Source organism: Anneissia japonica, unplaced genomic scaffold (genome assembly GCF_011630105.1).
Source record: "Anneissia japonica isolate Jap-2015-1 unplaced genomic scaffold, ASM1163010v1 scaffold999_len17391_cov195, whole genome shotgun sequence".
In the NCBI taxonomy this organism is placed as follows: domain Eukaryota; kingdom Metazoa; phylum Echinodermata; class Crinoidea; order Comatulida; family Comatulidae; genus Anneissia; species Anneissia japonica.
In genome coordinates this window covers 683-11,775 of record NW_022694118.1, presented here as the reverse complement: position 1 = coordinate 11,775, position 11,093 = coordinate 683, and the positions used below count along the sequence as shown (strand labels likewise).

At 38.8% G+C, this 11,093-nt stretch overlaps 2 protein-coding genes across 2 annotated transcripts; both read left to right on the top strand.

The window, feature by feature from the left end:
- The first annotated feature begins 1,276 nt into the window (after positions 1-1,276).
- On the top strand, positions 1,277-3,591 carry LOC117100961. The gene is made up of 2 exons (XM_033240799.1): positions 1,277-1,764; positions 2,787-3,591. The coding sequence occupies exons 1-2, from the start codon at positions 1,481-1,483 to the stop codon at positions 3,589-3,591; spliced, it is 1,089 nt and encodes a 362-aa protein (XP_033096690.1). The 5' UTR covers positions 1,277-1,480.
- Positions 3,592-4,802: 1,211 nt separating this feature from the next.
- LOC117100962 lies at positions 4,803-7,757 on the top strand. Its single transcript, XM_033240800.1, has 2 exons — positions 4,803-4,926; positions 6,365-7,757. Exon 2 carries the CDS (start codon positions 6,438-6,440, stop codon positions 7,755-7,757), a length of 1,320 nt encoding a protein of 439 aa, XP_033096691.1. The 5' UTR covers positions 4,803-4,926; positions 6,365-6,437.
- Positions 7,758-11,093: the final 3,336 nt, after the last annotated feature.

Below are 11,093 nucleotides of genomic sequence, written 5' to 3'. Positions count from 1 at the left end.
ATTCCTTGTTGCCAATTAGTAACAATGGCTTAAATTAATCAACTTCTGCAGACTTACAAAATACACTGAGTTCATATACAAACCATAATTTCTTTAATTAAAAACACCAACAAACATCATACGGTAGGGACATTACTTCCCCAGGGTCTCATTTACTAGCATACCCCTTCACATATCGTTCTGCTTATGTCTTACTGTTAAACATACTCTACCCCAAATTTAAGACTATTCTAGAGTTCTTTGCTTTACAATCCTGTTTAAATATGCATTTTTCCGTAATGTAGTCCTATCACGTATTAAAGCATCACTATAGTTTATTGTATAAAACACTATTCAAGAAACATTTGTGTTACAGGTGTGCACAAACCAACATTGTTTGTGATATTGCAGCACATAACCATGCCTTTTCTTGTCCGATTGTACCAAGCTAAATTAGTATGAAATATGCCGTTGAACAAATCTAGTTTGAAATATTGAATATCAGTGATTATGCCAAGGGCTGATGGGAAATTATGCTAAATTATGCCAAATGTTTAATTTAATGGTTGTTTAATAAGCGCCTTTCTCCCACCTAAAATGAAAGCAACACTATTCTCAATACTATTACTGTATACCCAGTGGTGCCGCCAGAGTCGACAGTATCAGGTCTGATGTTCCCGACTCGGAAAATGGGGGAATTGGAATGGCCAATTTTCCGGACGGGAAAAAGTTGCCGAGGTCATCAGGGAATCAAGAACCCTACAATATACCCGTAGTAAAATGTTTTATAGAATTCTATAGAAAGTCTATAGACATTTATGAGTTTTTATAGACTTCTATAGAAAATTGGATCCAAGAATTATTTCTCTATATAAAACCTATCCATTCTCTATAGAGATAGTTCTATAGAAATATAATTCTATAGAAAATTGATCCAATATTTTTTCTCTATATAAGACCCATCCATTCTCTATAGAGATAATTCTATAGAAATAATAATTCTATAGAAAATTGATCCAAGATTTTTTCTCTATGTAAGACCCATCCATTTTCTATAGAGATAGTTCTATAGAAATATAATTCTATAGGAAATTGATCCAAGATTTTTTTCTCTATATAAGACCCCATCCATTCTCTATAGAGATAGTTTTATAGAAATATAAACACCGGTATTCAGGTAAGTACCTGTCTCTTATACACATCTAGATGTGTATAAGAGACAGCGTTGTTATCAATGATACTGATGTTTTATATGATCATTTACAGGTTTATTAATTGTCTATATAATGTTTCTTACAAATGGTATTTGTTATTCGTTTAGTCACCAGACGTACAGGTAGATGGAAATTAGTGAAGTTAAAACCACGAGACAGAAAACAATAAATGAATTAGAACCAGAACTTTGTTCGTCTGAGTCGTTTGTGTGACGTATTAAACCCGGTGACACCCCAGAGTGTGTGAATTGGTTTTCCGCATTCTACAGTGAGTGACTACGCTAAAGATGTCGACACAGGATGAAAAGACAGACCTTCTGCGACAGAGAAGAACGCGTAAAGGTGCATTGACGCGATTGCTGAACACAATGATGGGAACAATCGAAGACGGGGAAGCGGATCGTGATGCTGTGAAGGAGCTGTTGGAGAAGAGTCAGAAAGCTTTCGATGCAGTTGAAGCGATTCACAATCAGCTTACCGATGCAGCAGACGATGAGGAAGCCGACATCTTTGAAACATGGATGGACGAGTGCCATACTGCATTCTGGAAGGCTCGCACTGCAGCCATAAGGTATTCCAATGTAATAAATACCAGTGGACATGCCACTGATAATGCTAAATCAGACTCTAATGATAGTTCTGATCAAGGTGATGTTGCTTCGTTGCAATCTTCATCCAGTGAAGCCGCAATTGGTGGCGATTTAAGTAATGACGGTAATTTAGCCAACGATGAAGTAAATGTTAGTGCTTCACAATCTAACAATGTTGTTTCAATTAGTGAAGGCTCAATTGAGTCAGACGGAATTATTGTTAATAACCCGAATGTAGCAGAATCAACCTCTAGTGGTGATTCTAGTGTTAGCCTGAGTGGCTTTAATGAGATCAAACTAGCCCTAGAGCTACCTAAGGCACAGTTCTCCGACTTCAATGGTAATCCATTAGAATTCTATGCTTTTATGATTAATTTTGAAATTAATTTTGAATGCAAACTCAGTAGTGATGCTACACGTCTGCAATACTTACTTCAAATGTGTAAAGGCAAAGCGCGTAACTGCATTGAATGCTGTGCGTTGCTACCAGGTAATGAAGGTTATGCGCAGGCGAAAACTATACTAAAGAGACAGTTTGGTCAGCCGCACATGGTGCTTAATGCGCTTATGCATGAATTGCTGGATCGCAAGCCGCTGAAACCCAACGATAGTGATTCGTTGTGGGAACTAATTGCTACCATGAAAAGGTGTCACGTTACCCTAACAAAAATAGGCTATACTAGTGACCTGAACAGTACCAGTAATCTGTTAAGGATACAGGAATTGCTCCCTATGTACCTTAAACCTCCTGGGCCAAGAAGGCACATTCTATCCTATATGGTAATGATTCTAGGGAACCAGGATTCAAAGATTTGTTAGAATTCCTGGAACATCAGGCTGAGATATCATGCACGATGTTCGGTAGGAATGTTTCCAAGTCCCATGTGAGCGGTACGTGTTCTAAACCTGCCAATAAGGTTAGTGTGAGGACTAACAATGTTAGTAGCAATCCATTAAAATGCTATGTATGTGATGGTAATCACCGTGTCTATGCATGCATTAGTCTTGCAGAAAACTCATATGACCAAAAAGTGCAGTTGGTGAAGTTGAAAAGGCTGTGCTTTAGGTGTCTGGCACCAGGCCATGTAGCAGCAAAGTGTACTAAGAAATGGACATGCAAGAAGTGTGGTTCAGGTAAGCACCACGAAACAGTACATCCGCCACCAAGATCTGAAGCAAGCCCTGACCAACAGATAACATCTAACTGTACGTCGAGCGGTGGACGCGTTTATTTAAGAATCCTACCAGTAGTTGTTACTACTTACACCGGTATTCAGGTAAGTACCCTTGCCTTACTTGATCAGGGTTCTGATGCTAGCCTTTGTTCTGAAAGTCTTAGAAAACAATTAGGTGTACGTGGCGAGAGGATAAAGTACAAATCCACGACTATCAATGGTGACATAGATAGAGTAGGATTCAAATTCGAACTTACAGTAAAAGGTAAGTACGAAGATCAAGTTATGCCTGTTGATTTCCTTTCAGTCCCAAAGATACCAGCATCTGCTGATAGCCGACCCAGAGTCAACGACTTAGGTAAATGGAGTCACTTGAACAATCTTCCCTGGGAGGACTATGAATTTGATGAGGTAGGCCTAATGATCGGTTCAGATGCCCCTCAGGCATTTTGGGTGCTCGAAGAACGTAAGAGCAAACGAAAAGGAAATAGTAAAGACCCTTATGCCGTTAAGACTTTGCTAGGTTGGTCGGTGATGGGACCAGGGGGTCCAGGCAGAAGAACTGTCACAAGCCACCATATTCAGGTAAGTAACCAAAGACTGTTGGAAGAAGTGCAAATGTCATGGGAATAGTGAGTGGAATAGAGAATAGTGGTCTCTGTGAAGAGAAAGATTCAGTTGAAGACAGCAGGGCTCGTAAAATTATGGAATCTACTATAGGTCTAACTGGCGATGGCCATTATGAGATGGGCCTACTTTGGAAGTACGATAACCACGATTTGCCCTATAACAAATCAATGGCAGAGTCACGACTTACGTCCCTGAAAAGAAGGCTATCGACGAACGATGAAACTCGTATGAAGTACACAAAAGTTATACAGGGCTACATAGAGAATGGTTATGCTGAGCCAGTAACTGATGGAGAAACAAAATCAGGTAATGTTTGGTATTTGCCTCACCACCCAGTCATCCATCCTCTGAAAAATAAGGTAAGAGTAGTCTACGACTGTGCAGCGAAATTTCGTGGAACATCGCTTAACGATATGCTTTTGAAAGGACCAGATTTAATGAATGATCTATTAGGTGTCTTGCTAAGGTTTAGGCAATGCAGGATAGCCATAGTTAGCTACATCGAGGCAATGTTCCATCAGGTACGTATGATTAAGTCCGATAGAGACGTTTTAAGGTTTCGTTGGTGGGAGGGAGGCAATCTTAGTAAGCTGCCCAAGGAATACAGGATGTGTGTTCACCTATTTGGTGCCACTTCTTCGCCGTCGTGTGCTGGAAAGGCCCTAAAACAGACGGCAGACGACAATGAGGTCAGTAACAACGATGAAATTGGTCGACGGGCGACAGAAATCATTAGAAATAGTTTCTATGTCGATGATTGCTTGAGTTCTGTAGAAAACGCTGAATTAGCTATACAGTTAGTTAAGAGACTTGTTGAGATTCTTGACAAGGGCGGATTTCGCTTAACTAAGTGGTTAAGCAATGACAGGTCGGTATTAGATAGCATAGAAAAGTCTGAACGAGCTCCTTCTGTACCAATTTCTTTAGACGAATTGCCAACCGAACGGACTCTAGGTGTGTGCTGGAATGCTGAAGACGACCAATTTACATTCCAGACGTCGCTCAGGGAAAAGCCAACTAACAGGAGAGGATTGCTCTCAGTGACAAGTTCGATTTATGACCCACTAGGCTTTGCGGCTCCTTTAGTATTAGTGGCCAGATCTCTTTTGCAAGAAGTCTGTAAAAGAGGGGAAACTGGGACGAACCACTGACGGACGATAAGGCTAGAAGATGGCAAGAATGGCTCAATCATGTGTCATGCCTTTCTGAGGTTAGGGTAAAACGATGGTTGAAACTGGACAGTGCGGTGGATAGTCAGCTTCATATCTTCTGTGATGCGTCCGAAAAGGGATACGCGGCGGTAGCGTACCTTAGAACACAGTCATCTAATGGCGATATATCTACCTTGAATTTACCTTGAATTTACCTTGAACCATAGGACTTGAGAACTTAGCTCATTTGTCCCTCCATCGTCATTCGTACAAACTCTTCAGTTACGTACGGGCGAAACTTAAATTGGTGGTCAGACCAATATTTTGAAATACCCGATTTAAACTGATGGACAGTAGTAGAATCAACCACCCAACTGGGCAGGGCATTCCAATCATCAATTACTCTAACTGCATAAGAGTTTTTTCTAATATTAAGCCTAAAACGAGGTTTACTTAATTTATGTTTATGACCCCGGGTTTGCTTATATTCAAACTTCTGAAAGAGCTTCACTTCATCAATATTTTCTAATCTATTAACAATCTTAAATGTCTGTAAAACATCAGCCCTCTTTTTCCTAAATATCAGAGTAGGCAATTCCAAGGTCCTTAACCTCTCTTCATAACTCATGTCCCTAATTTCAGATACTAGTCTAGTAGAACGTTGCTAAACTTTTTCTAAGCGGTCCTTGTCCTTTTGGTACAGAGGTATCCAAACACTACCACCATATTCCATAATAGGTCTAACCATTGCCTTATACAAATTCATGTAACTTTTTGAATCAAGATATTTGAAAGACCTTGTTATCATACCAAGTATCTTATTTGCTGATCTAGCAACTTTAGTAGTGTGGGCAGAAAAATTTAATTGATTGTCAATTAATATTCCTAAATCATTCTCTTCTTCCACACACTCAATACCAACTCTGGAAGGGCCTTCACCAATAAAATAATCTGATCTGATATTCTTAGAACCAAAATGGATCACCTTACATTTCATTAAATTAAACGGTAGCTGCCAATCCCTAGACCACTGATACAATGCATTTACATCAGATTGAAGCAATATTCTGTCCAAATCTGACTGAATCACTCTAAACAATTTCGTGTCATCCGCAAAAAGCATTATATTAGAATGTAAAACAACTTCTGGGAGGTCATTAATGAATATAACAAATAATAAAGGCCCAAGGACACTGCCTTGGGGCACTCCACTAACAACATTACGCCATTGCGATTTTCCCCCATTAACAACGACCCTTTGTTTCCGATCGCTCAAAAAATCATGAATCCATTGCAACAATTTTCCAGAAATCCCATACGACCTTAGCTTTACTAACAAAAAATTATGTGAAACCTTATCAAAGGCCTTCTGAAAATCAAAATAGATACAATCAAAAGACAATCCCTTATCTAACCAACATGTCCAATAATCAAGAACTTCAATAAGTTGAGTTACACACGATTTACCTGAGCGAAAGCCATGCTGTTGATCCTTTAACAGACTACACGATTCCAAATGACTGTAGATTTTATCTTTAACAATTCTTTCCATGATCTTACCCAAAACAGACGTTAAACTAACCGGCCTATAATTTAAAGGATCAGACTTGCTACCTTTTTTAAACATCGTGTGAGTATGTTGTTGGGAAGGCCAGGGTGACTCCCTTAAAATCAGTTTCGATACCTAGGTTAGAACTAATGGCTGCTGTACTAGCGGCAACCCTTGACAGCACAGTCAGGAGAGAATTGAGTTACGCCTTAGGTGAGTCGACCTTTTGGAGCGACTCGATGATAGTTCTTAACTACATAAGGAATGAAGATAGGCGATTTAAAACTTTTGTTGCCAACAGAATAGCCAAGATCCGCAGTGTGTCTAAACCTGAACAATGGAGGCACGTAGGTAGTAAAGACAATCCAGCTGACGAAGGATCACGTGGAACATACTTTATGAGTAGGTGGCTAAATGGTCCAGAGTTCCTAATCAAAGATCCTTCCCACTGGCCCACATCTAAGTTTGACGATGTAGATATGTCTACAGATCCAGAAGTCAAAAGGTCATTAGTTATTCATCAAATAACTACTAATCAGGTAAGTGACAATCTCGAAGAAGACCTGATAGCAAACCTGGTAGGTAAGTGTTCTCGATGGACAAGATTAGTTAGAATTCTAGGCTGGATTCTAAGATTCAGAAATTCCATTAAGGATAGGGTACAAAAGCGACCTACAGTAACAAGCAACTTGCTCGTCTCAGAAATAAAGGAAAGTGAAAACATGATTTTGTCATGGGAACAGAGACGATCATTTCCGAATTGGCAACAAGATTCTAGACTCAAAACTTTAAGACCTGTTCTTCTAGGGAATCTCCTTAGAGTGGAAGGTAGGTTAAATAACTCTCAAATAAACTTTGAAGCCAAACACCCAGTAATTCTCCCTCACAGAGGAAATGTAGCTAGGCTGCTTATAGAACAGTATCATGAAGGAGCAGGGCACAGTGGATGGTCTGCAACTTTAAACACTCTCCGTGAGAGATATTGGATAATGAAAGGTAAGTCTGCAGTCAAAGGACTTCTAAAGGATTGTGTTACTTGCAGGAAACACCATGCAAGACCAGTGCAACAGTTGATGGCCTCATTGCCGGAAGAGCGAGTAACAGCAGACAAACCGCCATTTACCTTTACTGGATTAGACTTTGGTCCGATTGAAGTTAAACAGGGTCGTTCTAAGGTTAAACGTTATGGGTGTATATTTACTTGTCTGGTAACAAGAGCGGTACACTTGGAAGTAGCCGACTCAGCCGATACTGACTCTTTCATCAATGCTTATCGTAGGTTTGTTGCCAGAAGAGGAGATCCCAAAAGGATCTTTAGCGATAATGGTACAAACTTTGTAGCAGGTGAACGGGAGCTGAGAGAAGCATTGGCCAAAATGAATCAAAGCCTTATGGAAGAAACTTTACATACACGTGGATGTGAATGGATCTTTAATCCCTGTCTCTTATACACATCTAGATGTGTATAAGAGACAGAGTGGATTGAGGACACAAAATTACTCAGAATGGCTTAAAGCTAGCCTCTGGAGGGAAACATTTTTTATTATGTTTTTATAACTGATTTTATAAGACACAAAAAGGGTGTTGGTTAATGGCATACAGATTTTGGAATATTCATAAACTGGGGGGAAAATGGGCATGCCAATCTTTTTTCTACCATATTTTTGCCTTAAAATATCAGTTGTACAATAATTTTTTTTAAATACTTAAATTGCATTACATAACGAAAAAATACATTGCTTGTGTAAATTCAAAAATAAGATCTTGGAAAACTAAATGGGATAAGTTACATTTTTTGTTCAAGTAATTTGTCTTTTAGTTTTTTTTTTAAATATATTATTTACAACTAGGTTTTATTTAAACATACATTTCTGTATCTTCTGGTCTTCCACCTAATTTTTTGAAGAAAAAGGCACTGAATCATATGTGGTTGCTCTTTATCGCTATTTTTTCTTTTTTGCGCGCCCGCTATGTTCTGTCAACCAAACTATTTCTTTACCCGCGGTCGGATACAGGGTCTTTCGCGCCCTGTTGTTATTAGGCACTTAGCGCATTTATATCTTGGGCATATTTGAGGTGGGTTAAGGGTGATAAGGTTTAAGAAGCGCCAGAGTCTGTGCTGGTATGTTGGAGGCGAAGGACGTCTCGTATAGTGCTCTCAGTAGAGTCACTAAGATTGTACCTTTGTTGATCATTGGTATGATTTATAGTAGGAAAGGCACAGGCTTTCATTGTAGACTTGAGTAGTTGAGTTAACCGGGCTAGAGCGGCCACAGTCACTCACCAGACGTACAGGTAGATGAAAATTAGTGAAGTTCAAACCACGAGACAGAAAACAATAAATGAATTAGAACCAGAACTTTGTTCGTCTGAGTCGTTTGTGTGACGTATTAAACCCGGTGACACCCCAGAGTGTGTGAATTGGTTTTCCGCATTCTACAGTATATCTTGAACTCAGTGTATTTTGTATGTCTGCAGGAGTTGTTTAAGCCATTATTATTTTTCCATCCAGTAGCCACTCCAGCTCGAAATCAAATGCATCAATCATTCAATACTGCTTGTGCATGCAAATGGATGTCAACAACCAGCTAACCCATCAATAACAATTTACTAAGCAACCATTGCTTGCATTAACATTAACAAACAGTATATACTGTATTTACAAAAATAAGAAATTTATATGAATCTGTTATAATAAATCATTATCTATAGCTTTCTGATAAGAATAACAACTAAAGCATTCGCAGAAGATTCCTGCAAGACACCTATACGATTCCTTTAGGAAATCTATAGGATAATAAAGATAATACTTATAGGATTCCTATATAATTCTTATAAGACACCCATACGAATCCTATGGAAACCATATAGGATTCTTATACGATATCTATAGGGACCCTGTATTATTCATATAAGACTTCTATAAGATTCCTTTAGGAAATCTATAGGACTTCTTTAAGATATCTTTAGGATTACTAAAAGAGTCCTATAGGATTCTTATAAGACGCCTATATGATCCCAGAAAGAAATCTGTAAAATTCCTATAAAATATCTGTAAGATTTCTAAAAATATCTACAGGATTCCTATATAATTCATATAAGACTCCTATAAGATTTATATAAGGTATCTATAACCTTCCTATATCATTCATATAAGACTCCTATAAGATTCCAATAAGATCTATAAGATTCCTATAGATTTCATATAAGAAACCCATAGGATTCCTATAAGATACCTATATAATTCATATAAGATTCCTATAAGGATCCTTTAGAAAATCTATAAGATTCCTTTAGGCATTCTATAGGATTCCTATAGGATAACTATAAGATTCCTATTTGTTTCATTTAAAAATCTTGCAGTTTTCCTATAAGATTTCATTAAGAATTTTCATTAGGAATCTTATAGGAAACATATTAAAATTCCTATAGGATACTTATACGACTCCTATATGATTCCTATAGGATTCCCAAAGGATATCTATTGAAATAATCCTATAGGATCCTATAGATGTGACGAAAATTCTATAAGATTCCTATAGGATTTTCTCTTATAGGATCCTATAGGATATTTTTGTAAGGGCTGTGTGTGCTGAGCCGTGGAGATCTTTAGGTCCACGGTTCGCTGCTCGTGTTTCAGCTGGAGGGCCGAAATGGAAGTCGCAAAAGCAAACCGTCTTTCGGGAATGAGCGGTTTAAGCCGTTGGTCTCATGTGCAAAATGGCCCATGTGCACGTTAAAGAACGCAGTACACTCTTCGAAAATAGTAGTATTTTTTCTCCCGGTGTACTGGCAATTTACCACCAGAAGGACCCCACCGGAAATAGGTCTCATGGACGTTCGTAGGTTAACCTTCTTGGTGCGTGTCACACCGAAGAAATACAGTATTGTATTTGTATGATACACATGTCTCTAAAATCGGAAGTGACCTATATGAACTCATGAAAATGGCTCTGGCGGCGACGAACTATCTTCGCTCCATGAACTCTTGTGCAGGGCCTTGGGGTGCTCAACAGCGACGGTTTACGTAAGATTCCCACCCCTCCCAATCCCACAAATCTTATCATTATTTGCAGTATGTGTCACCACACAGGAATAAAGTGACTATGTAAATATACCATAGAGGAATATAATTTTTTATGGTAATACCCTATAATACAGTAATATACTGCTGTAAAATAATAATTTTGTATATTTGAAAAGTGTGTAGAAACATGAATGAAATAAGAATATTTTAAGAGTGAAATTGGCAAAAAATAATAACACTGAGCCTGGACAAAAATTGGTTATTACCAGAACCAACTTAGTAGACACCTCTATTTTAAACAGAGACTACCCTTCTGTGGTTATCTAGCAGAGCATCTATAAACGTTTACAAGAGTGGCGCCAGGATTTGCCCGACGAGGGGACCGATATCCCCGACGAAAAGAAAATACATATATTTTCTTTTTCTCTCCGACGAATATTTTGGTTTTCTCCCCGACCGGGGGGTGGGCGGTGACGGGGCAGACCTAACTCCACCCCTCCCCCACCCCTGACCGTTTATATTGTGATATGGACTTAGTATTTTGCGCGATATACAGTTACACTCACAGTTACAACAGAATCTCTAGGCTGGACGCGATTTTTTTTCCGTACGAAACATTTGTATGAAACTTCACTCGGGCCATCTCGGATTGACTCGAATGAGTACGATACGAGGAACAAGAGCAGACACTTCGCAATGTCGTGACGCTCGAGTTTTACTATTATTGCTCTTTCTATGTTTACCTACGGTTGGCCTATGAAATTTCACGGACTTATGT

Bases quoted from the DNA above. Each gene is read 5' to 3' on its own strand.
- LOC117100961 (XM_033240799.1), top strand. From the start codon at position 1,481: ATGTCGACACAGGATGAAAAGACAGACCTTCTGCGACAGAGAAGAACG. The intron at 1,765-2,786 runs GTATTCCAATGT...TGCATGCATTAG, and splicing joins GCTCGCACTGCAGCCATAAG to TCTTGCAGAAAACTCATATG.
- LOC117100962 (XM_033240800.1), top strand. From the start codon at position 6,438: ATGGCTGCTGTACTAGCGGCAACCCTTGACAGCACAGTCAGGAGAGAA.